General features: G+C 42.6%; 1 protein-coding gene across 1 annotated transcript; it reads right to left on the reverse strand.

The window, feature by feature from the left end:
• Window positions 1-797: 797 nt before the first annotated feature.
• Window positions 798-25,046, reverse strand: LOC311267132 (dual specificity protein phosphatase CDC14AB-like). The gene is made up of 14 exons (XM_084370001.1): window positions 24,997-25,046; window positions 24,046-24,136; window positions 19,533-19,608; window positions 19,262-19,354; window positions 19,095-19,174; window positions 15,476-15,542; window positions 7,294-7,356; window positions 6,355-6,442; window positions 5,870-6,100; window positions 5,625-5,763; window positions 4,022-4,247; window positions 3,799-3,890; window positions 2,687-2,818; window positions 798-2,036 (listed from the first exon to the last, which is right to left on the reverse strand). Exons 1-14 carry the CDS (start codon window positions 25,040-25,042, stop codon window positions 1,988-1,990), a joined length of 1,473 nt encoding a protein of 490 aa, XP_084226127.1. The 5' UTR covers window positions 25,043-25,046; the 3' UTR covers window positions 798-1,987.
• Between the last annotated feature and the right edge of the window lie 1,727 nt (window positions 25,047-26,773).

Below are 26,773 nucleotides of genomic sequence, written 5' to 3' on the forward strand. Positions count from 1 at the left end.
TGGCTGGGTCAGATGTTCTGATGATGTTGCCTCTGTCTGCAGGGCAATCATGGCCATTAGATATGATGTAGTCTGTACTCAGACTCTCAAAGACAGACCAGTGGATCACACAACATGGCTCGGGATAACTTGGGTAAGGATAAATGAAGGATGCAGGTTTATTGTTTACACTCAATACCCAATAGAATCCTTACATATATATATAATGCATCATTTAAAATGTCACAATGTTCAATAAGCCCCACAGTAGACTGGTCATGTGTCATGTGCTTTCCAAGGTCAGATATAACTTCTGAATGTCTGTAAGTACTGTTAAACAAGAAAGGTTGTCAGAGATAACAATGACAGACAAACAGATGATTTTGGTGTATCAGAGTTGGTCTGACAGACTCAGTGTTCACACCTGTAACACCTGCGCCGCGCCTGGTCTCCTCAGTCCAGCTTCATTCGTGTTTCAGTGTGAGACGTGTGAGTCTCCTGAAGTTCCTGACGCAACGTTTGACCAGTTGTCAACATTCCTTCACAATTATAACATTTTAGCTTGTTTTCATGTCCCCTGCTAAACAACATGCAGCATTAGTTTCTTTGTGTATGTTCAGTTACTGGGACAACAGAGAAGATGGAGACAAAACTGACTGCATGGAGGGAGTCCTCCTTCAACTTATCTCCGTCATGTTTTTCTTTTAAGAAGGAGAAGAAACACCATCTGCTTTAAAAGTCTACCAGATGTTTGGGATGTGAAATGAAAAACATTCATGTACAACCTCAATCATTCACCATCATCATCAGCACAATTTTATTGTTCATTTTAAAAATAACAATCTCTGCAGCAACACTGAAGGCAGCTACCTTTTCACAGCTCAATGACATGTTTTCAGCACATTCAAATTAGCAGTGACGGTCTCACCTGGTCCAGGACCAGATGAACATTTGTCATAGTAACAGTACAGTTTTATAAGTGGATAACATTTGCATAGCAAGATGATGTTGCATCAAACACAAACATAAAACAGATATTTTCATCTGTTTAGAATAGTGACACATGAGTGGCTTTAAGAGCTTCACACTTAAACACAAGAACTTCCCTTTAAGAGTTTTTGCTCCACTATAGTTGGTAACTAAAAGTATCTCCCAAATATTGTATTATTATTAAAAAAATATTTAATTTGCATTGACCTACTGTATATGTATACAAACTGTCCATACTGCTCCATTCAAAACTAATATTTACTAACAACTAAGATCTTTTTTTTTGGTTGTTGAAAAAAAAGGGTAACGACTACATTACCCACAGTGCAGCTGAGCCACTGTGTGACATCACTGAAGGATATTTATCAGATTACACACAGCTTCCCCCGGAGCCACAAAAGGTTTACACTACTTCTTCCACATATGCAGCAGTAAACACACTTTAATGTGTAACACTAGTGCACTTATCCTTTAAGGTTCTAGTAATAAAGTGCAGTTGCAGCTGAGAGTCACATGGCTCTGGTCCAGTCCTTATCTCTACATCCTCTGAACATGGTGTTACACTTAACATGGGAAACTTGGCAACCAGGTGATTTTAGCTCCTTATAACTTCCAACTGTTCAATTCAGTGTTTCAGTACACATATCACTGGGATGTATACGTGATGTGAAATGACATTATTTTTCTAAGATGTTGTGTTTTATCTTCTGACACATGATGGCTCATATTCTACTGAAGACACAGAGATGAGTGTTGATGCCAGTGTGGTGAGCAGTGAGCTGCTGGAGCCTCCAACATGTTCATAAAGGAACAGACGTGTTTCTCCACTCTGAGCTGACTCTACATTAACAGTGCAGTTACTTTGTCAGACTAATAATAACAATTAACTGTCTTCAGTATCATCAAGGTAAATGACAGAAATGTTTAAGGCCCAGACAACATGGAGGTCGTCCAGTGTTCGTTTTCATCATCAGTCGACTCGACTTGTGAGCAGAATGGAAACGTGTGAGCTGTGCAGTTAGTGAATGATGGCCGGCCTGGTGCTGAACAGACTGAGGCTGAAGGGACTGAGGAGAGAGATGCACACAGTCAGAGCTGCTACATTTTATTCATTCATCATCAACCATTAAATTAATCACCATTTATTCTGGTAATCTAGAGTATGTTTTCATGAAAAATGAAGTCAAAATTCTCTGATCCCAGCTTCTTAACCGTGAACATTTCCTGATTTCTTTCCTCCTCTGTGACAGTAAGCTGAATATCTTTGGGTTGTGGACAAAATAAGACCTTTGAGGACGCCACCCTGGGCCTGGGACACGCATGACAACCCCATGGACCAATATCTGATCCATTAATCAACAAAATACACTGCCCAGCCCGACACACCCTAATATTTGCTGGACCGCCTTTTCATTTTTTACCAGGATCTTTTATTGATGATGGGACAGTTGGACGTTCTCCAGCACATCCCAAAGATTCTCCCTGAGCTTCAGGTCTGGACTCTGTGGTGGTGATAATGATGTCTCAAGCTCTCTGAACCACTCTTTCACAATTTGAGCCCGATGAATCGTGTCATTGTCATCTTGGAATATGCCCGTGTCATCAGGGAAGAAAAAACGTATATTTCTAATGTACGATGGTGTCACAGAGTCACAGAGTCAGTGAACTGTTTCAGCTGATTGATCTGTTGCAGCGGTTCAGTTTGGATCCAACTCACCTCCGTATCTGGGTGGTGGAGGAGGAGGAGCTGCGAACCAGCTTCTTAGAAGAGGAGGAGAAGGAGAGCGGGCCTTTAGGAGACTTAGGTGGAGGGAGGATGGAGCAGTGAGACGCCCGGGACAGATTCAACCTGAAGAAGAGACACAAAGAGATCAGCTCATTATAACATACTCCATATTTTACAAACCATCTGTCCGTCTGTGTCTGTGTCTGTGTCTGTGTCTGTCTGTGTGTCGTCAGATGCACTCTGACCTGTGTACAGTATGTGTTATACCAGGATAACCACCAGATTTTTACAAAATTAAACTTATTTTTTAAAACTATTTACAGTTCCATAATCATCTACACAGTTTTTTTTCTGCAATAGTCATTCAATGCATTTACATGTAATATTACATGTTCTAGTAGTTTTCAGTGAGTGTTCTTCACTCAAGTTGAAATGAGGCGTGTGTAGTTTAATGGAATGACTCTTTATTTACTCTTCACTCTCTTCAGGCAACACGTGTGTGAAAACAGCAGTTGTGAATATTCACCTCCACACATATACGATGGTAATTTATAATAATTAAAATAATTTGCCTCAAGCTGAGCTGGCTGTGTTGTTAACGCGACATCAAACCTCCTTCTGCTCTGTAATCCTCAGTCTGTGTGTCTGTATGTCAGTATGTAAATGTTCTTGATAGAAAAGCCCCTCAGAGAAGGAATCACATCACATTTACTAATAAACCCACATTATCAGACAGGCTGTTCTCCAAAACACTCACAGGCCTGGACCTCATCTTTATTCCTATTTAAAGCCAATAAACACGTTCATTTTTAAAATGTATTTTCTTTCTTAACATATACCTACCTTACCTTCATTGCCAACAGAGTGAAAAGAGGTAGAATCATGTTTGTACTGTGATATAATACCATCACTGCAAAAAAAAAAAAAGTACCAAGACATATGTTTTATTAGTTATAACTCATTTGTTTAGTCTTTCCAAACAAACAAGCTAAAACATGTTTCCTGTCTTTGTGTTAAACTAAGCTAATAATGTAACCGTGATATTGATCCTCTCATCAGCTCTTGTACAGAAAGTGAATAACCGTGTTATAACCATGTCGTACCTCGAGGAGGAGGAAGCTGATCGAGGAGGTCGTTTTCCCTTCAATGCTCTCAGTTTGTCTCCCTGAGTCAGACTGTCCTCCGTGTAGTTACTCTACAAGTGTTTATACACACACAGAGAATTAACAGTAAAAACACAATGAAAACATTTTTGAAGTTTTTGTGTAAGTTTATAGATTTACTACTGCAATGATCATCTGAAAGAGAGAAAGCTCCACCCCTCACCTCATCAAGGCTGTATGATTTGTAAAGGGTGGTATTGATTGACAGGTCATCCATGCTGGAGAGAAGGCGGGACATGGCTGACTGTCTCCCTCCCTCAGAGTCGGGGGAGTGAAGCTGCTGCTGTCGACTCTGCTGCTGGAGCTGCTGCCGCCGACTCAGCCTCTGCTGAACCAGCTTCTGTTTGGAGCGATGGACGTCACCCTGGACCCACAAACTGTGCTGTTTCCTACACACACACACACACAGAGAGAGAGAGAGAGAGAGAGAGAGAGAGCAACAACAATACTGTGCATTCAGTCTGTCAAATTCTTGACTTGTACTTGTAGCTCACGGCTCTTCTCAGGCTGTACATAGGCACTATGTAGCTATGACTTAAATACTGCAGGTTGGCCAACACTGAAGTACCAAAAACTGCAGTTCCTCAAATGTCCACGTGAGGCTACAGCAGTTCATGTTAAAATGTCCAGCTACAGCAGAAATAAACATGTTTACAGCCTTGGTCTCTAGAGCTAACTGTCCCGCTCATGACAACTGCACGGGGGGTGAATTTTTATATAACTCACTCGATTAAATTATATTAAGGCTTAAAATGATGCATAATTTGGGGCGTGGCCTCTTTGAGTGACAGGTAGCAGCGAGCTGTCTGCTGGGCAGACTGTCTGCTGCTCAGATACTTCCAGTCACTGATCTTTACTTCTCAGACATGTTTCTGCTGTTTTAATTCAAATATCTGACAAACAGGCTCATCTGTCTTTCTGTGCAGGTAACTGTACTAACAGGCTGGATGGGAGGGACACATGATGTTCTGGATTAATGAGCGACCCTGTTAGTGTTAACCTGCAGACAGCTGCTAGAGCTGGAGAGCTCTGGAGGAGACAGCCGTGGTCAGAGCCCCAGCTTCAACATCAACATTACTAAGTAAAAGGATCAGGCCAGTGCACTTCTGTGTTTTTGGTTTGTTAACAAGAATGTGTTAGTCGGACTCTGAACACTGTCTGACTTCTCAAACCTACCTGTTAGTTTCTACTGAAGACATAAATCTTTAACAGTAGATATGGTTTCATTTCAGTCATTTCATAAAAACAGGTGCTCACTGTAGGTTTATAACAAACATTTACTGAAACAGGAGAAAATGTTGGGGACTATTTTCACACTTGGTGCTCTATAGGACAGTGTGTGTGTGGGATCTAGTCAAACTGAACTACACTGTGTGTGTTGACAGTGATGAAGGAACATGTCGCTCACTGATGAGTGTTAAAAGAAGAACTACCAGGCTGTGATACACACAGAAGGAGGAGGAGACATTCATCGTTGGTTTGGATCTTTTCATGAAATGTATTCACAATTAAACAAAAATAAAAATGCACCAGCCCTAATCTTTTAATCTTAAACTAGAGTGAAGCTCACTGGAATATTGACATTCATCTGTGATGATTACTGTCACAGTGGTAATCCATCCAGCAGCTGTCAGTGAATGGTGCTCTGACTGAAGGCTCAACTCTGACTCGTCCATAATCCTCTGACATGATCATCAACATATCAGCACGGGAAACAAGCAGCTGCTGGTTAATTATGTAGAGTCACATGTGAGACTGAAACTTACTCCTCTAAGAAGTTCTGCTGGGGACCAATGATGGATCCGGGCCGGCATATTCTGATCCAAGCGATGGCCTCAGCTGCAGTGAACCGAAAATGCTTCATCAGGTAGCAGCCAATCAGAGTGCCAGTACGGCCGAGGCCAGCTGTGGAGGAAAGGTTTCATAAGGGGAGGTTAAGAGTTTTAAATAAATGAAGGAAGGTTTGACAGCTCGACTCTGCGGATGATGTTTGGTTTCAATCCACTCGCACCTTTACAGTGCACAGCCACAGCTCCGTCAGTACTCTCACACACATGCAGGAAGCGCCTGCAGATGAGGTCAGAGGGCGTCGTCCCATCCAGGAAGAAGAGGTCATGGTGCTCAAATCCTGCATCCTCAAACCGCCTGCCTTCATACAACTTCCTGTTTAGACGGACCACGTCTGTGACGTTATTTTGGTGAAAGTACACAAAGTACGCCTCTGGTGCATGAAGAGGATAACCTGTGAACGCAGTCATTATAATTCATTAGTACTGAGTGAGAGCAGTATGAAGTGATAACATGGAACACGTCAGTAATCATTTAATGGTGGTAAAAATGTCAGTGTTTGATCAAAATAAACCTTTTCATGACATAACGTGCTGATTTCAAAAAGAATGAATACAGTTGAATATGGCTCATTCTCCTGGAGACCTTACAGAAGCTGTGGGGACTCCAGTGGTTTAGAGGGTAAAGTCTGACATGGATCTGACTCACCGTTCTCTATCTTACTGCGAGGGTGAGGGCTACTGAAGGCCAGAATCTTCCCTGGAACTATCCAGTTCATATCCCCGTTCTCCACTCGCTGAAAACACAGAGATGAGAAGCAGAGTGTCAGAGTGTGACTGAGGTGTTCAAACTGTGTGTGACATCATAGTGTCAAGACTTGATGCTACATATCAGTGGGAAATAGTTGTGTGAAGTAGTTCAAATCATCAGACGCACAGTATTTCTCTCACAGATCAGTATAATGATGTTATAATATTGTGTATATATGCAGGTTTTTAAGGTGCTGGTGAACCTGCTAACAATAGACAGTTGACTTGTTTCCTGTTGCCAGCTGCTCGGTTTGCCTTTAATTCTGTTCTGGTATTTTTCCAGTTTGTCACATTCAACATCAGTGAGCAGCAGTGAGCAGCTGGCAGTGTTACAGTGCTTCCTTTATTCAATCTTTTACTTCAGTCTCTCTTTTAAATTCATGAAAAACTATTGATGTGTGAAAGGTCGGAGAAGGTGCATTTGGTTTCCTTCACTTGTGATGACAGAGTCATCTGACGTAGAGTGATGCTGACTGTACACACTCACATTAAGGACAGAAGGTGATGTTAGTGTGTGTTTTTTGGTTTTTGACCCGCGTGACCCTGTTGGCTGCATGGTGGGAAATGGTTTAGTCATTTTGGAGCTATATCAGCTTACAAAGTGGCACAAAATCTGGATACTTTGTTGCCTGTGTTGCTTCAATTTCATTTTAAAATATGTTTCTCAACAGAACTTAATTGCTAGAATATGTATAATATATATAATAATCAGATATCTGTAGGCAATGGACAAGATTTTGGAATCGGAAGCAGCTTTGTAGTCAGATGAGTACTGACCAGTTGTGTTTGAGTCTGTGTGTGTGCGCGCACGCGTGCATGTGTGTGTGTGTGTCCTCACCTCATAATGTTCATATTCCTCAACATTGAAACTGTCAAAGTCAAAGAAACCATGCTGCAACGCCTGGAGGAGAGAGACAGAGAGAATTTTACATAGACTTTTATTTCTATTTCATTATATTTACTATTAAAGCTGGAGTGTGCAAGTTATTTCTGGCGTCATTTGGTCAAAAATCAATAATAACCTTTCAGCATTTTGTAATTCATAGTGTTATGACAGAACACTGGACTTCTGTGTCTCCTCTTGGCTCTGTATTCAGGCTTTAAAAAATCAGTGCCGTGACGGCAGTGTTCAGCCAATCACAGTTCATTTTACAGAGCAAGCTGTTTTGGGCGTTCCTATTGGTTGCTCGACCAAAGTTGATGCGCGTTCACCTTCCATTGGTGGTGAAGATGCAACGGCGGACGTCCCGGCAGGAAAAGCCAATATCCCGGCATTACCAACAAAAGTGTACGTGGCCAAAAAAAGGAAGACCGATGTAGAGAAACAAGAGTCTAAGAGGCAGAGTGACAATAGACGGAATAAATCGTGTGTCAACATTGGACAAGCATATCCGAGGTGGAGAGAGCTTAGCGATAGCATCGGGCTGAAGTTGGATACTGAGCTTGCTGTTCTTCTCCTGGACAGGTGATCCTCCAATACAAGTTTTACGTAGCTGATAATCTAAATGTTTGGTAGTAATCGGCTGTGTAGTTGAAATGACCGTGAATCTAATAAAGCAGGCGGTTTGTGGTCACACTTGATGAGTAATGTTGTGAGTTGATTAGCTTTATGCTAACCGTAGCTAAAGGCTCACGACAGCTACAAGCAAGTCAGAGCCAAAGTCAACGTCAAATGTATTGTCAGTAGCGTTATATATACACGACATACAGAGGACGTGTGTCGTGTAGATATGGATGTGACAGTTATTATTTATTTTCAGGTTGCGGTGAAAAGAAAGAAGTGTCTGAATAAAGTGATTGTCTCCGATAGTCTGTGCATGTGGGGGTAATTGTTTACTTCAGCGTTATATGTTTTATTATTCTTAGCATTCACACCTCTTTCCCGTGATATATAAGTGTTGCTGTTGTCATTAGATTATGCTGTATAAGTATCATGTCAGTATGACAAATATCGTAGTGTTATTAGTGCCAGACATGTAGGCTATGTCATGCTGAGACGTTAGCAAGAAATAATTGTCGTCGGTCTCTATCGCTCTTCTAAATGATGCAAAAGTAATGTTTGTTTGTTCATACGTTCAATTTGTTCACGAGAGAAGGGTAAAGTACTTTCTTACCTGTAATTCGGCCACGGCTAGTGTATGACAGAAAAGTTCCGACATGAATATTCCAAGCGCTACAGTCGCGCGTCCACGAGAGTGGAAAGTGAAAGTGTGGCGCTATGGAGTCGAAACAGGGACAGGAGGGGGGAGCGCAGTTGTTGCCATCCCAGTCTCATGCGTTTTTCACATATTCTACAAACTCCAGCTTTAAGTCTTACTATTATCAAAAAATTACACCAAAAACCCAAAACAGAAAAACTGAAGGAAATAGATCAGACATTCAGAACCAAAGTGTTATCTGACCGAACACAGAACATCTTTCACACCCCAAATGTTCACAAAAACTCAAAAGCCATCCTGAGCCGAGCTGCCAGCAGCCCAATCAGCATCAGAACCACATCCTCTGACCTGTCACCCCTCACATGGTTTTTCCTTGTTTTCCAAATAGCTAATGTGGCCGGTCCTGACATGAAATTAATTAGTGTGTGTACATTCTTTTCTTTGCAGAGTGAGGGCCACAGATAAAAAGACAAAAAGAATTAAAACTGCAAGCAGTGATGAACGGGCCCTCGCCCCCCCACGTACGTCGGGCTGTGGCGCCGCCGGAGGCCTGTGCGCCCAGATTTGTGCTCGCCCGTTGCCGTTTGGAATTTCTTACCTAAATGGGATACGTGTCACACAAAACACAACTGTGACATCTTCAGTGACTTCCTGTGTCCAGTGGGTGGCACTATAGATATGACACAGTATTGATGCAGAGATGTATTCAGGGTTAGCCCCTCTACATGTGTGAGCAATTTGATGCAGATGGGCAATTGTATGCTGAAGTTATAAGGACTTCCTGCGTGATGGCGAAGGATCGAAATTGACAGCACTGCCACGCCTACCAAGCACAACGCAGGCTGTTTAAGGTCTGAGGATGCTACTAAGTGAATGTGAAGTCTGTGGTGTTAAATCTGTAGGATGAGTTAGTTAAAGTACGAGGCATAGACATATTGGGTCCATACAGAATGGGAACAGCCATAAGGGGGTCATCGAAATTATCCGCACCGCCACGCCCACCAGGTATATCGGAGGTGAAAGCTTTTGACAAGGTGTCATCATCAAGGTCTGAAGATGATACTTAGTGACTGTGAAGCCTGTGGCGTTAAATCTGTCGGACTAGTTAAATAAAGCACGAGGCATAGAAATGAAAAAAACTGAATCCTAAAAGCCATAAGCGGGGCGTTAGGTGGCGCTACTGAGCTGTCGTGCCACGCATGAGGGCAGTTGTGGTATCAAATTAATGTACTCATGAGTTAGAAGCTACTTGCCAAATTTGGTGAGTCTGCGACCATCCTAAAGTCCCGAAAACAGCGTCTGAAAAATTTAAATCGCCGCATGCCATTCAAAATGGCCGATTTCCTGTTGCGGCAAAAATTCCGACAGAAATAATTTCTAACTAAATCCTTGAGACCCATGAGTTTGGTAAATTTCATGACGATCCACGAAATTTTTTGCGGCCTGACCCGGCGTTAGGTGGCGCTATGGAGTCCCCTGGCCACACCCACCCCCAATCATGTTGAATTATCAAATATTTCACCACATGTGACGTTTGTTCCGAGTTTGGTGAGTTTTGGGGTATGTTCAGTTCGCCAAATATGGGATTTGCTCGGGCCCTAAAAATGATGAAACCCATGAAAACCATGACTGCATCTGGTTGAAGAATAAATAGATGATGTATCGTTTCTGTCCGTGAGCAGAAAGGACAGCCGTCCGTGCCAGGATCAAGATGCACCAAATACCTGTATGTAGCTATGATCCCATGTATAATCCTCCACTGTAGGTCATCCCATTGATCAGATAGAGTATGGTCTTCAGTACGTCATGTCCATGATGGATCTGTCTGGTACACAGTATGACTGGTCTCTGTGGACTATTCATTCCAGAAAGTTTTTAAGCCTGTTGGCTAGGACTTTTGAAAAAAGTTTGTAGTCTGTGCATAACAAAGCCACTGGTCTCCAGTTCTTAAGCAAAGCCAAATCCCCCCCTTGGGTAAAAGTGAAAGAACTGCGCGCCGACAGGATGCCGGTACAGTCCTGTCTGAGAACACTCCTGCAGCACCTCGCACAGGTTGGCTCCCAAACACTTCCAGTAGTGCTTATAAAAATCTGTAGGCAGTCCATCAAGTCCGGGAGCTTTACCAGGAGCCATCTGACCCACAGCAGCAATAAGCTCCTCCAGGGAGATGTTATCATCCAGGAGAGCTCTGTCCTCAGAGCCAAGCTGAGGAAGCCCCTGCAGCAGCTTGTCCACACTCTCTGTTACAGCCCTCCAGCCTGAAGAGGGCGGTGCAGTACACTACAACATGCTGTTTCATCTCAACCGGGTCAGTTGTCACATTACCATCAGGGATACGAAGACAGACTAGAGACAGACTTCTCCAGGTTAAAAAAAGAAGAAGCATCCATGTCTGTAACGCTGGTAAACCGTGACCCCACCAAAGCCCCTTTAACTCTCTCCTGTTTTTCTGAAGCCTCTCACTGTCTGTGGCAGATATATTAGTTGACAGATATATATATATACAGATATATATTGTTGCCCACTTCCCACCACTGACTTAGGGACTCAAAATCCCTCTTCTCTCTAGATTCCCCAGAAAATCTCACATTTATACATAGATACACAAGAAAGGAGCACCACTCAGACACATCACCAGCAGCATTAACTCAGTTACCTCGAACATATCCAAGCACTTAGCCAGTATCCTAGCTCCTTTGGTCAGTAACACTCCACACCACGTGAAAAACCTTAAGACTGGACCAAGATGAAATAATGGTTTCTTATTACATCACTTTTTACATGCATTCCCACTCAAAAAGTGATTAAGATGGTGAAGAAACACCTGCTACAGGACAGCACTCTGTCCAGCAGAATCAACTTCACCCTAGACCACATTTGTGCCTTACTGGACCTCTGTATGACAACCTACTTACAGTACAGTGAAGGTTTCTTCAGATAGAGACACAGCTGTGCCAGGGGCTCACCAGTGTCCCCAATAGTGTCCAACCTCTATATGGAAGAAGTTGAGAGCAGAGCCCTGATTACCTTCACAGATACTGTTCCTAGCCACTGGTTCAGGTATGTGGACGACACTTGGGTCAGAGGGAAGTGGAAGCCCTTCTTGGACTGTGCAGTACACATTAAAGAAGTCAAAGCCTCAACACTGAGGTGTACAAAAACTGGACCAATGTCAAAACCTCTAAAAGATCCAGAGCAGACAGAGAGTAGGAGACAAGAAAATGATAGTATTTCTTATGTCGCAGGAACATCTGAGAAACTCAGGAGGATCTTTAATAAACATCATATCCTGGTTCACTTTAAACCTACCAACACACTCTCCAACAACCTACCAACCTACCAACACACAGTCCAAGAAGGGCAAACCGTCTCCTCTGACATCTTCCGGTGTGAACTTGATGTTATTGTCCACAGCATTTATATGTTCTGTTTAGGCTTCCACTTCCCTTGTTCTGATTCTGACCCAAGTGTCATCCACATACCTGAACCAGTGGCTAGGAACAGTTCCTGTGAAGGTAATCAGGGCTCTGCTCTCAACTTCTTCCATATAGAGGTTGGACACTATTGGTGACACCGGTGAGCCCATGGCACAGCTGTGTTTAATGGGAAGAGCTGTTGGTTTCTCCAGGAAATGTGCTTCCTTTGTTGCTCGATCCCTAATGTGTCAGATTGTGCAGAATTTGGTGTTGTGCCACCTAGATTATTGTTCTGTGGTCTGGGCATCTGCTGCCAAAACTGAACTCAAAAAGCTGCAGATTGCCCAAAATAAGGCTGCACGGTTGGTATTGGGCTGCTCTACCCAATCAAATGTTAACCGCGTGCATGATTTCCTCTCATGGCTGATGGTAGATAACAGGTTAGCATCAAGCACTGCTGTAATGTTTCAGTCAGTCTTGATCAGTAAAGCGCCTGACTTTTTATTTACTCAAATTGTTTTTTAGAAACACTGTGCACAATTATAGCACTAGAGGGTCCAGCAATGGTCAGCTGGAAGTGCCTCACCCAAGAACTAAGGCCTTATCACAATCTTTTATCTATAGAGCAATAACTCTGTGGAATAATTTGCCTCACTACCTATGTTGTACTGAAAGTTAACAGGTATTTAAAAAGAAATTGAAATCCTATTTTTATACGAGCTGTACATGAGTACGAGTGGCTCCATTTTGCTGTCTATGAAAAACTCTGTTTAAGATTTGTGGAAATTTTCAAATGTTTGTTTTAACTTTTTAACATTAGGTATATTGTGATAGACTGTATTTGTAAATGTATGATATGTTGAGGATGTGACGTTCTTGTGTATAGTCTGTGTTGTTCCTTGTGGACCCCAGGAAGACTAGCTGGCTACTAAGGTACCAGCTAATGGGGATCCTTAATAAACAATAAACAATAAACACTGAGGCAGAAACTTGTCCGTCCTAAGGACAAAACACCCAGGCATAAACAGAGTAATGTGCACAGATTTGTACATTGGGGAGACAAAACAACCTCTCCATAAACGAATAGCACAACACAGGAGGGCCAACTCCTCAGGTCAAGACGCTGCTGTCCACTTGAAGGAGACAAATCGTTCCTTTGAGGACAAAAATGTAACGACTGTCTTTGAACAGAGGAGGTGGCCTAAGACATTACTTATCACCCACCTACAATGTTGTACTGAGTTCCCTCCCCAGACAGCTTAACAACCATTCACACCTGGCTCACCTAGACCTAGAAACCCACATGAAGGCCGGTTGGGTCAACAACCCACAAGTGGCCCTAACGAGTCTGAAACTCAGAGCTCACATGTGTCCTTAATGAGTCTGTAAGGACACTCCCACACAGAGTTTAAAAGTCCAGTTTCCTACAATACAGCACTTAGATTTACCATGACCTGGATGACTGAGAACCTTCATCAATATGAAGTTTACAAGTTTACTTTCGATATTTAAACCGAAAATTAACATTTGTCTGAAGAAAATCTCCCCCACTTTTCTGAATAAGAACTCCAACAACATGAACCAAGAACAACATGAACAATGGCAGCAGGTGCGCACACTACAGTGGAACAGTTTCTTTATGAGGACAGAAAGGACATGTATCACTCACTGTTAATAACATACAGGAAGGCACTGACTGCTACTGCACCATGTAAGAGCCTCCACTGTAAGCCGGCTGCCCTCTTTGTTAACGGGGGCTTGTATAAACCCCTCCAGGCAGGTTTGACATCACCTCCCAGGTGCAGGTGACCTCGCCAAGGTGTGTCAACGTGATCATGTAGCTTATTTTTGTTCAGACAGATCATTTCTGTCACTGCTGATCCTGCCCAGCAGGGGGCGTCCAAACCTCCTCCACTCCCTCAACAACCAGTAGAGGGAGTCACTTTGCTCCGATCTCGCCTTTTCCACACTGTGAAGACTCCACGGTAGAAAGGTGGCAGAGACTGAAGCTTCAAAGTTTGTATATCCATCAGGAACAATGAGTCCTGCAGTCCCAGACCACCAAACTGTTGTAAGACCTTGTGTGCCAGCGGTCTCCACTCCAAGTCTTTAGGGCCAAACAGCAGTCTCTGTATAAAATGGAGGCGGAAAGCAGCTCCTCTACTTGGTAAATGTAGAGTCCTTGTTCTCCTTTTTCCCTTGGAAGAAACAGAACAGCCTGAGGAATCCAGTGCAGTTTATCCAAAAAGAAATCTACCAGATTGTTGATGACCAGTGTGCGCCCTCTATAGGACATGCTTGGCAGAAGCCACTTACATTTTTGAAGCCTGCCCTCTATTTTTTAACCCTAACCCTAAGTATTCTCCCAGTTCTTTTCTAACATGGATTCTTCACCCAAGAGCACTCCCAAATACTTCAGCCCCCCGTTATTTGCATATGCTGATAATTAAACAGCTGACATGCGACCTGGAAAACAGACACTTGAGAGCTCTTGCCTGAGTTTGTGTAGCAGAGGTTCAGTGGCGAGGAAATACAACATCCCAGGAAGACAGCATCCCTGCCTTACCCCCCCTCTGGACAACAAAAGGTGCAGCCAAACCACCATTAACTTTGAGTATACTCGCAATATCACAATACAGCCAGGCAGAGGGAGCTTATACAGCACCCTCCACCTAAACCCTGCCATCGTCTGTGTGTCAAGGTAGACCTGCCACTGATGCTCCCTGACCTCCATCAACACTGCAAAGTTCCTAACCTTCATTACGCTGCATACAAAACTTTCCCCTTTACACCCTCAAAAAAACCCCAGACTCAGAGAGGCAAAGGACAGCAGCTTTCTGTCTTCCTGCCAACCTTCTGGACCTGCCGCCAACTGCAGCACCGGGAAAAGTGGAGGCTCCTCCCCCCTCGCCTGACTGAAGGAGTCAAGCGCTGATGGAGACAGCGAGCCCAGAACCTGCCCTCTCAGCCTCTCTAGAAGTCTCAGAGATTTAACACCTGACTCCTCTGCCAGCTGCTGTGGTGTCTTCCAGTCCAGCCCGTCCGCCCGTCTCAGGTGGCCCAGTGTCACAATGCCAGCCCTCAAAAAACAGCTCCACAGAGTAGGGGTCCCAGAGTAGGTGCCGCCAAGTTGGATGAAAGGGTTGTGGAAGATGGGCTCCTCCAATACCCACAGTCCTGGCCCCACTCCCCCTTCTCAAACATGTCTGAGCATCCACCAGCTCTTTAGGACCGCACCGTAGAACGTCAGCAGCCCCATGATGTCCACAGCCCCTGGATTCAAAAGGAAGAGCTGTCAGTCCAGCCCAGTGCCACTAGCCCTTTGCAACAGCGCCCATGCTGGGTCACCCCAGCAGATATTGCATGATACAGGAGCCTTTAGGCCGCTTGCAGCCTGAAGGCCGCCACTCTGACAACCGACCCTCCACTCCACAACACACTTTACCTTACGTATCCCCTGTAAGCAGTCGAGGACAGTGAGGTTGAAGGAGCACTCTCCCACTGCTGCATCCCTGTGGGACACAAACACACACACACACACACACACACACACACACACACACACACACACACACAACATTACTCAGCCTGTGACTGTGTAGGATTTGGCACATTTGTAAAATGTCCTCTGTGGCTCTGTTGAGCTTCAACCAGTCTCAGGTGGTTTGGAGCTTCAGTAGACTCGAGGGTTTAACAGACAGGGAGGGCTGAACACAAACATGCTCAGTTGCATCCTCCGCCTCAGTGGGCTTCACAAACTGTACAGTGAACATGCTCTGTCCTAAATTTTAAAGCAACACTAGGTAGTTTTTCGACCTTAAAATAATGTTTCTAAACTCAGTTAAGTGGTAGAAAAACGGTTAATAGGATGAATGGTTACTTCTCTGCAGCCTGAGGGGGGTCGCGCCGGCAACAACCACACTGTATAACTTCCCATAGCGGGTCGGAACCTATCTGACGTAAAGGCGTCTAGTGCGACCTGCTTTACGGCATACGTCACACGTTTATTTGTCGGTGGATTTAGCCAGCAGCTACATGGATTTTTCGTAAACCAACGCCATGGCCGAGCCAGCGAAAAAAGCCAAGAAGGTATTGTCTGAGGAGGCGAAGAAAAGAAAAACAGAAAGGGATAGAACAGAGCCCATATTTATTATCTTACCGACTTTTACTTTGAGTTGATTTGTTGTTATGTGGTGTTCATTGGGGCACTATTTGTCCACAGTTTATAACCATAGTAAAGCCGGGAGATAAGCTAATGCTGTCCGTTTCGATAGCTTGCATGTTTTCATGTAGTGACTGTAAACGATGATTAACTTACTAAAACACTATGAACGTCTTGTCTTGAAAAGTTGCAGATTCCTTAGTTCATGCAGATAATCAACGTAATTGTTGAACAGTGTGGTCGGGAGGTAACGTTACGCTATTATTGTTATCAGTAATGTTAGCATGCTACTTACTGTTGTCGTACCGAGTTGGTTGTAGTTATTACACCAAACACAATGTCAGCTTGCGATTGTATTTAGTAACTCCCGAAAACATAGTTATATTTTCAGACATTACTAAACACATTCATGCCCAAGTGTCGTGTTTTGGAAATAACTTAGGCGGTGCAATCACTATAACCAACTCGGTATGAGAATAATTCTAGCATGCTAATGTGCTGTGTAGCCTATATGCTAACAAACTACCAACTGCCATCTCTGAATCTAGCTTGTTGTTGGCACAGTATATTATAGTCAGTAATATACAGTATATTATACTCGGTGTTGGGGAAGCTACTTTGCAAGCGTAGCTTTTAAAACTACATGTAGTTCAGCCTGGCAGTAGTTTGAACAAACTACATTTCTACCCCTGGAGAAAAAAAACTTCACATGCCAGCAGAAATATGCCTCTCAACTCAAGTTTTATTTTTTAAAGAACAAAAGCTGATATTTTCGGTCAACATCAAAGGAACTTCAGAGGCGCTAACACTTAGGCACTAGAACTAGATGCCAGGGCAGAATCGCTTGTTGACACGACACATGAGCGGTCTCTCAAAGTTTTTATCAGACAGCTGGTTCCGTTTGGCACTAAAAACATCTTTACCAACTGTGATGGCCACAGCTGTGACCACACAACCATGAAGCGGTGGTAACCTTCTGCACCCACACTTTGTTTTATATCTAAGTAAGCCATATTTCATTTATACACATCATACATTTAGTTAGTTTTTGTACAGTCTTTGTTTCAGTATAGTTCTAATGTTTTGTTTGTTCTTTGTTGAGTTACCGGTGCTGCTGGTGCTGCTGCTGGGATCCAGGAAATGAGGCAAAAGGGATCCGCCCCACAAGCTCCGCCATTTTGTAGCAGTGATTGCTGATTGGGCTAACCCAAAGGGCAAGTACACCATGGGGGGGTATTTAGTGCATTGTTTATTATTTTCTTTAGACAATTGGTAATTTTATTTGGTTTGGTTAGGTATGCTTGTGCTTATTCTAATGAGTTAAGTTCCTGCTTTGCTTTGTTTGTAAATTAGCTGTTGTCTTTTGTGTTCAGTGTTTATGTTAATCCCTCTTGTGTGAATATGGGTTGGTCGCCCGGTATATAAGTTCCCTTCTTGTCTTCAGTAGGGGGGTCTGTTTAGACTGTTTGTTCTCTGTAAGTTAGTTCAGTTGACATTTGTACAGTTCTGTTGATTTGACCTCTTTCACGGGCCCAGTCATTAGTTTCATTTGAGAAATTTTGTTTACTTTATATTTTGGGTAAATAAAAAAAAAACCTTTTTTTTTAAGTTACTACCTGTTGTCCTCATTGCCGACTGACTCGGTCCCTCACACCAACACTAAAAAGCCATCTATATCCAACATGTACATGCTCAAATATGGCCATGGTTGGGCTGGCGCCTTCGGGGCGCATAGAGGGTAGCGGGAGGGTTGTCCATGACGTGCTTGTGCCATATGAGCACCATATGAGTGCTGCCAGGGGGGAGCCAATCAGAGGCAGTGTTGGCTTAGCATGTCATGACATGTTTCATGCCTTTTTTCAAAGAAAAATAAAATACAATTTATATTATTTAGGTCTTTTTTTATAAAAAAAAAAAAGTTCATGTTATTGGCCAAAATTGTAGTTTGTAAATTGAGTAGTTAAACTACAAAAAATGACCCAAAAAGTAGTTGAAATACTTGACGCAGCACAAAATATGAATGTAGTTTAACTACCAGCAAGTTACAGCAAATTGTAGTTAAGCTATGTAGTTAAACTACATGTAGTTTAAGTCTCCCCAACACTGACTATACTCAGTATATTATAGTCAGTAATATACAGTATATTATACTCAGTATATCATAGTCAGTAATATACAGTATATTATACTCAGTATATTATAGTCAGTAATATACAATATATTATACTCAGTATATTATAGTCAGTAATATACAGTATATTACACTTAGTATATCATAGTCAGTATGTTGCAAATGACCAACACATGTCAGAGTGTTGCAGCCTCAGGATCAGGTCAGTCTGCTCTAACTCAAATATGTGCGTGTGTGTATTTGAATGTGTCAGGTGTGGTGTACACAGAAGACTGATACCACTGTCAGATCAGCTGCATTTAAAGCTAGTGCCAGCTGTCCGTTAGCCTCGATTAGCATAACAACTAGAAACTGGGGAAACAGCTTGCCTGGCTCTGTCCTGGTGTACTTGGGGGGTGTTGGGGCACTGTGGTACTCAGATCATTAAAATGACGGGTCAGGAGGGACCTGATCTGAACATTAACAGTTTAAAGTGAGGAGATAGAAGCTCTCCAGCTCTGATGTTACGGCTCTCAGCAGAGGACGGTGAGATTGTTCAGGATGGGAATTTCTCCGTACGCCTGGTTGCAAAATGAGTCAGCAAAAATGTAGACACCTTGTTAGTGGATATTTTGTAAAGCTACAGAAACACTGTCAGTAACAAAATGTGTGTGTGTGTGTGTGTGTGTGTGTGTGTGTGTGTGTGTGAGAGAGAGAGAGAGAGAGTGTGAGTGTGTGTGTGTGTGTGTGTGTGTGTGTGTGTGTGTGTGTGTGTGTGTTTAAGATCAATACCTAAAGGGCAGGTAGGCTGTGTTGTTTCCTGAGATCAGAGTCCTGTAGGCGTCCTCCGGGCTTCTCTTCAGATAGATTACCTACAGGGACAGTGAGACTGTGTTAAGTATAATGTAGAGATGGATAGACAGAAGGTTGAACAGACAGATGAATAAAGAGATATTTACAGCAAAGGCACCGATGAGAACAGCATCATTGGCTCTCTTCTTCTGGTCAAAGCCGGTGTAGTGGACCAGTTTCTTTCTGGACATGGTGAACGACTGACACAACAAAACAGTGGCACATTTCAGCACGAGTGATTGAAATGTCAAATGTCCACATACTGCAGACTGTGAGTTTACATCACAGCGCTTTATGTCCAACTAAGACAGTGAGTAAATTGTGTACCACCTTAAAGCTGTGCATCAGGTATGTCATGTATGCTGCTCTGCCTCTTACCTTAAGCTTCTTGTTGAGTTTGCAGCAGTATCTGTACAGCATGGCCAGGTTGTACGGCCCGAAGTCTGCATAGAAACTGCAACCCACAGACAAACAGAGGAACGTGTCATACTGTATATCGACCATCACTAAAACCTTCTGTTCACTTTCATGCATGAAAAACCTGGTCATTGAATTTACAAGTACAAATGTCCCACATATGTTACTACAGGTGTCCTGAGGGTGTGAGGACACTGGAGATCATTAGAATGACTTGATAAATATTAAGAGTTTATTATGTTCTTCAGTCAGTTGATGCTGGTTGTGCAGGTGATCAATGTAAAACTTGAACCAAACTGGAGCTGTTTGATTTAGACCTCTGAGTGTTGAACAGTGATGAATTTCCTCTTCGTTTTTCAAAATAAAGCCTTTTTTGGTGGTTTGATGACCTGCATAATAAAATCCATGTTTTGATCTCATCCCATAATTCCATTTATTTCTATCACACCTGGAACTTTGAGAGGCACCTGGCTGCAGGCCTCCACTGTGAGGTCGCTTCCGGTGCAGGCTCCACTGTCAGAACACCTCCACTGTCAGGACGGGAAGTGACGACATTTAAATCTCGATTTCACCTGCCTTTTCATTCAAGAGAGACCAGCGAGTGAGCTTGTGTTCCGAGTAGCAGTGAGTTGCTGATTTTTATTACCCACAGAAAGTAAATGCATGGTTTCTTGTGTTTTTCGTCAATATAGGTGCCGTAAAATAATAATGTTATAAAAGTCATTAATGATGCAAGTTACCAAATGTTACATGTCGGCTTGGGTTGTTGTTTTGAAGCTAAGTTAGATAACGTCAACGTTAACTTTCACCAATGGCGGTTAGCCACCGTAAATTATCAGGGATTATTAACTTTATAGTGCATAACGTAAAGTAACTTCGCATTTGTTTGTATGTAACGTTATAAAACATTTTTGTAAACTCTCCTTGCATTAACTGGGCATCATCACAAAGTTGAAAACGTGTCTTTCTGAACTCACAAACGTGATATGTGAGACAGCGAAGCTACCAACACGATGCAACACATCATGATGTTTTGCCAGAGGTCGACTAGCTAATTAGTGATTCCACCTCTGTTGTATAGGCTACTACAGTATGTAAACAAAACGAATAGTAACTGAAAGTACTGAGAAGTAGCATGCTTCTGCACCATCAGTACTTTTATTTTTTATACTGAGGAAGGAAATACACATTTAGTGACGTCTGAGAAGGGCCCTCTGACCTCCAGACTGACTGATGGGATCCTTTCTTTTTCTTCTTTTTGGAGCTTGTGTTTTGAATATTACAACTGATCATATTGCTTATCTATATATTTTCAGGAGAAGAGCAGCAGGCTGAGGTCTCAGTCATACCTGCTGATGTGGACACACCAGTGGAAGGGGTAAGCTTTTTCACAGTAGCCTATCTATTGGTCAGATACTGTTGGTGCAGCAGCTATGGTACAGACATCTTTCTTTCTGTCTTTTCCATAGGACTCGGTTGAGAGTGGGTTGAGGCCAACAGACAACTGTTGTCTGCCAAAGTGGACCTGCCTGATGTTCTGTGCATAGGGGAGGAGAAACAGGCTGAGGCTGCTCTGCAGTATGGGAGGGTGTGGAAAGAAGAGGTGGATGAGCATGAAAAGGAAGCAATCCTGGAGCCCTTCAAGTTCACATTTTACAATACTGAGGACATGTGGAAATTCTGCGAAGAAATAATGGACAGAAGAAATTATTTGGCCTATTGTGAATGTCACACAGATGAGTGAGTTTGTGTTCAAGAATAAAGGACTACAGAACATTTAATCATGTTGTGACTTGGTGTGTTTTTTATGTTTTTTCTCACTGATCACTTAATAATTCACTTGGATTATACTGTAGATATCAAGAGTTAGGGTAGTATTTAGTGGTACTTGGGTGTTCCAGCAGCACAAGAACATAATTAGCATAGAACCAAACATGAAATTTATGGTGGTTAAGAATAAAAAATACAGAATAATACAACAGAAAAAATATATAGAAAAAGAGCAGTGCAAAAAAGTCAAAGTTAAATGATAATGAAAAGGCAGTGAAGTACTGTATAGTACACAATAAAATGTATAGGCCAATGACATCTTATGAGATGTTGGCTTATGAATATGAATAATAACTAATAAGACAATTTGTGCACTGAGCAATGTTATTCCTGCCCTCCATTGTTTTCATTTATCAACTATTTGACCTCCTCTTTTCAAGATCCTCAGCTTTGTAGTTAGCTAAAAATAGACTATTGAGCCCCGAGTCATATCACCCACCGTTTGTTTTTTGTTATGACTAAGTTGTAAAATCACGCAGTGCAGTGTATATTAGTCTGGCTTTTTGTCCTAGATTTGGACAGAATAAATCAAAATACCCACGTTTCGGCTCATGCGCAACATAAAAGGAAAACACAGAACAAAAACGACAAACAAAAAAGTTTAGCCTACTATATAAATACGATATAACGATATACACTATAGACAAGGAATTGATAGATTTTACGTCATATTGTTTACTAATTAATGCATTTGTGAGGAAAACGATTCAACCGGAAGTGCATTCACGATTTTATTTTGAAATGTATCCCGTGCATTTCCTGTCCTGACAGTGGAGGTGGCCTGAGAGTGGAGCCTGCGGCGGTAGCGACCTCACAGTGGAGGTCTGCAGCCAGGACGTCGTGGAGTGGGAACTTTTCCAAAATGCAGAAACAAACCACAGGGACATGTTCACACTCATCCTGTTGCAGAGACGTTTCTAGATTGTTCTTTAGATCGTTCTTCCTTTTTACTTCACATGTTGTTACTAAAATGTTGTCACATATGCTCGTGTATTTATTTTAACGATTATAAATTTACACGAGGACACACGGTGGAAACTGGGACAAGGTTTTTTATGAGTCATGGTTTATAAACCACAGGTTCTGTCTCCACAGACAGATATCAGCATGATGAGGCAGGACACACTGTGCAGAGCCACACTGAACATGTATACTGATTCTGTGAGTCCAGCTCTGTACTGGAGCTGCACTGAGGGAGCTGATTTTAAAAATATGGCATCCCACCAGGCTAATGTCACAGAGCTGCTGATGTCCTGCTGAAGCTCGAACAAGTCTGTCTCCATCAGGAACTACTTTTTGTTGGTATTAAGTTTCAATTAGCAAAAGCTATTGAATTGATATTCCTTGTGTCAGTTCATGAATATTAGACGAATCCCAGTAGTTGTCAGCATTTCTTTTACAATTTCCAGGAAATTACTCTAAACTACCATTAAGAAAACCTACAAAACAATTTTTTAAATGTATTTATTGTTTTAATTGTAGGGCCGGATGCTGGGATACAGGAGATATATAGAGCAGGCATATGTCCTAAAAAAAACTGCAACATTGACTTGACTTCAGTGGAAGTTTAAAGTGAATGACGTCTGCATGGTGACGTTTGCCCCAAATCCCTCTGCATGTCTAGGACACAGCCGCTGATCTCATCTTGACCTATATGTTACTGTGGGATGACAACCACAGGCTGAACGCTCACAGGAATGTATGGGCTTCACTTATAGGCCAGACAGGTGAACAAATGTGTATCTTCTCACCAGCTTACTTCTCCCACAAACACATTTTTTACTCTGACTGGAAATAAGGATTACAATGCTATATTCATGCCACACCATACAAGAAGCTAAAGGGCAGACGAGAGGATGAGAGACGAGGGATTAGCGGAGACAAGGCTACTTCCTCAGCAGCAGACTGTGCTGGAATGAGTCAGGAGGGATAGACAGCAGATGATGTCGTCCCCGTGTCATCCAGAGAGTGCTGCTGAACACTTAGCTCTAAAATCTCCCATATGTGTTCTGGTGGGTTGGTAGTATCTCAGTATCTGGTTTGTCCCCCTTCTGCTTTAATGACAGCTGTACTGAGGAAAGTCTCTTGGTCTGGATCAGTTGTAGAGCCAAAGTGAACACACCATGAGAAGATCAATACATCAGGCTTAGTTCACTGACCAATGGAAAAGAAACTTCATCACAGATACAGAATTGACAAAATAAACACCTGAACAATCCAATCAGCAGTCGTCCTGGCAGAAGAAGCTGTCTTGTAGTGTCTCAGAGGACGAGCAGCAGTTTCTAAACCACTTCTCAGAAGGGAAACAAGGACAAACACTTGAGGTGGGCTAAGAAATACCAGAATTTCACAGTGGATGACGAAAAAAGTCTGTTTACTGATGAGTTTCACCTCGCCAATCGATGGTCATTCTCCTGCATTCACACTTGTGACAGTGTCTTTAATTTTACTGACTAAAGTCCTTCAATATTTTGATCTTTTCTATTGAATGCACTAAAACCTGGCATTAAAAGGGCTGATTGTACACATGAACAGAGTGGGAGGAACAGGCCAGTGACCCAGAGGGCAGGTCCAGTAAAGCCCTGCCTGCTGAAGAACTGATGAGTGATGTGAATGTGATCCAGCAGCTCTCCCAGAGGCTTACCTCTCATATATGAACTCCTCATCTGTGCTGAAGTAGTGTGTGTTGGCTGTGTTCTTTGGTTTGACACGTAGAGAGGCAAAATACAGCCGGTCTGTGGTGTACAGCACAAACACACACACACACACAAATACGCATGCACACACACACACACACACACACACACACACACACACACACACATAGAGAGAGAGAGAACATTGTATTATTTGTGATGGTGTTTGGAGTTCCGGAGACTGTTTTCACAATTCATCATTATGGATCCCACTGCTTCTCCTGCTAAGCCCCGCCCTAAACTGCCTCTGATTGGTTTACCCTGATATTCTTACCCTGAACTTATAAAATCTGAAAATAATAATGTGTGGGTTAGGCTTATCAAATCAATTTGGGATCTGGCCGGGATAACTAAAGTTAAAATAATTAAACTATTTCATAAATGTTTGCCTTTCTCACCTACCTCTAGTCGTATCAAGCCATGCAGATAGTTTCAGTTTGAATCAGTGTGAGAAGATGTTATTTACACCCTATTTAAAGTCTTCACTGCTAAACCCACTCTGAAGTGAGTGCACAAGCTCGACCGCACGTCGAGGGTGTACATAACATCTTTTCAGATCAGGTTGTGATCTCTTCTCTTCTGCAGACTGTGATTACAGCAGACGAGCTGTATGGAGACATCTGATGTTTCTTTGGTTGTCAAGTCTCCAGCTACTTCAGTTGTTTAGGAGTGTTATTATACTAGTTATAATGTGTTATTTTGGTTTAAAAGCAAATATTTTCCATAGTCTTCATATTCAAAGCTATTTTTATAGCTACCCAAACTCACTCCCAGCTTCTCCATCTCAGGATGTCAGTTATATTTGTGTACAACACGAGTTACAGTACAAGTATTATGATTAATATATATAATATAATATAATATATCATGATAAAATACGTTCATCAGGTGTAGCTTACCTTTAATGAATTCTGACGCACCAGACTGTTCATATTCCTCTGCCATTTGACTCACCAGCAGATGATTACAGTAATAATCTCCTTTTAAAATATAATTGGTCCTCTGCTCTGGTCTATGTGAAACTGTCTTCTGTCTGTTCATCTGTTAAGAGTTCTGCATAAAATATCTGAAGAGCAAGTCCATAGTTCTGCTTCCAGGAGCCTATCATCACCACTGTCCAACTTTAACCAGCCACAGTAACTCTGTCAGACCAACTGTCGTGCTGCACCGTGTCCACACACAGAGGACATCCACATTAAATTAAAGCCCATCTGTCCACGTCCTGTCCCTCACACCTCTCTGACAGTTTGAAAGAAATCATTCAGTCTCTGCACATCTAAATTTAAACGCTCCCAGATTATTCCAGCAAACAGTCTGAGAGCTGAGGACGCAGCAAGTCGTCCACAGAGCTCTAATCTCTGCTGCTCTGCTCTGCACATGCTCTGTCAGTGGACACACACACACACACACACACACACACACACACACACACACACTGGTAGGCATGTTACTGAAGCCTTGTAGCGGCTAATTGATGGATGAAACAGTCCCTGTAGTTTGCTCCTGTAATCCTGACTTGCTGTGCAGTAAATGTACATACTGTATCACATTTTAATACTCCTGTAACAGTATATTATTTATGGATAATTATATTTATATTTATATTTATGACTTCCAGTGTGACTACAGAGTTCATAGTGAAGTTATTATATAATGATAGTCTTTGGATCCTCCTATATTTTCTGGGTATTGACTTGAAGAGCATTTGTCCTACACTGTCACATCCTAAAACTGATTAATAAATTAATAATGGCTTACATCACAGAATGACTCATGGCCTGAGGAATGTAGTTTGCTCCTCTCACCCGAGGGTGCGGAGCCAAAGTCCTGGTGCCAAATGTCTGAGCTCCCTGATCGCCCAGCTGAGCTGTGAGATTCACATGGTCCAACTTAATCTGCACTTACATTACAAAGTGGTACCAGTATGTGAGATGTGATTATACAGGAAGTGTTTGGTTGGTTATTAAGAAAAAGTTAGTCATTCATAGAATCACTGACCCTTCTGGAGTGTCCCTGTAGGGATGTGAAGTGGTGGGGGCAGGTTAATAGTCAGGATGTAGCCACTCGGCACACGCTGCTGTACAACACTATGTAATAAACACTGATATAATAGTCTCCAGTCATTGCTGATAGACAGTCTTAGTCTTGGTAGCAGCTGTTGGTGAGTCAGTTCATGTTCCCCAGAGGATGACTTCCTCTGTCTCCATCAGCGGGTTACAGTTTTTGCTTTCAGTGAAATATCTTAACAACTATCACTGTTATATTTTATGAAGGTATTCATGGTCCCCAGAGGATCAATTCTACAGGCTGATTGATGGTTGTAGGTCAGCTCTACACAGAGCCGGTGCTGTAACCCAGTGGCGGTCCTGGCTTGCATGACACCCTGGGCGAACCTCACCTTCAGCATGATATAGTTGACTTTATGTGTAAATGAGCAATACAAAAACCAGATGAAATGAATGCAAACAAATTTAAGGCAGCCGGTACGGGTCGGCACCGGGGGCGATCCGCCGAGATAAGCCCAGAGGTGGCTGCTACAGAGCCGGTTACTGTGGGCGACTGTCTGCTCTGTATTTTTTTTTTTTTTTGCGGGCGCTCATGCCGCCCCTCCACAAATGCCGCCCTGGGTGGCTGCCCATACTGCCCATATGAGAAACCGCCCCTGCTGTAACCTAC

The sequence above is a fragment of the Pagrus pagrus genome (genome assembly GCF_965226575.1).
Source record: "Pagrus pagrus genome assembly, chromosome: 12".
Taxonomy (NCBI): domain Eukaryota; kingdom Metazoa; phylum Chordata; class Actinopteri; order Spariformes; family Sparidae; genus Pagrus; species Pagrus pagrus.

Bases quoted from the DNA above. Each gene is read 5' to 3' on its own strand.
- LOC311267132 (XM_084370001.1), bottom strand. From the start codon at position 25,042: ATGGCAGAGGAATATGAACAGTCTGGTGCGTCAGAATTCATTAAAG. The intron at 15,543-19,094 runs GTATTGATCTTA...TGTGTCCCACAG, and splicing joins ACAGCCTACCTGCCCTTTAG to GGATGCAGCAGTGGGAGAGT. The intron at 5,764-5,869 runs GTGCGAGTGGAT...TTTCCTCCACAG, and splicing joins TGTGGCTGTGCACTGTAAAG to CTGGCCTCGGCCGTACTGGC.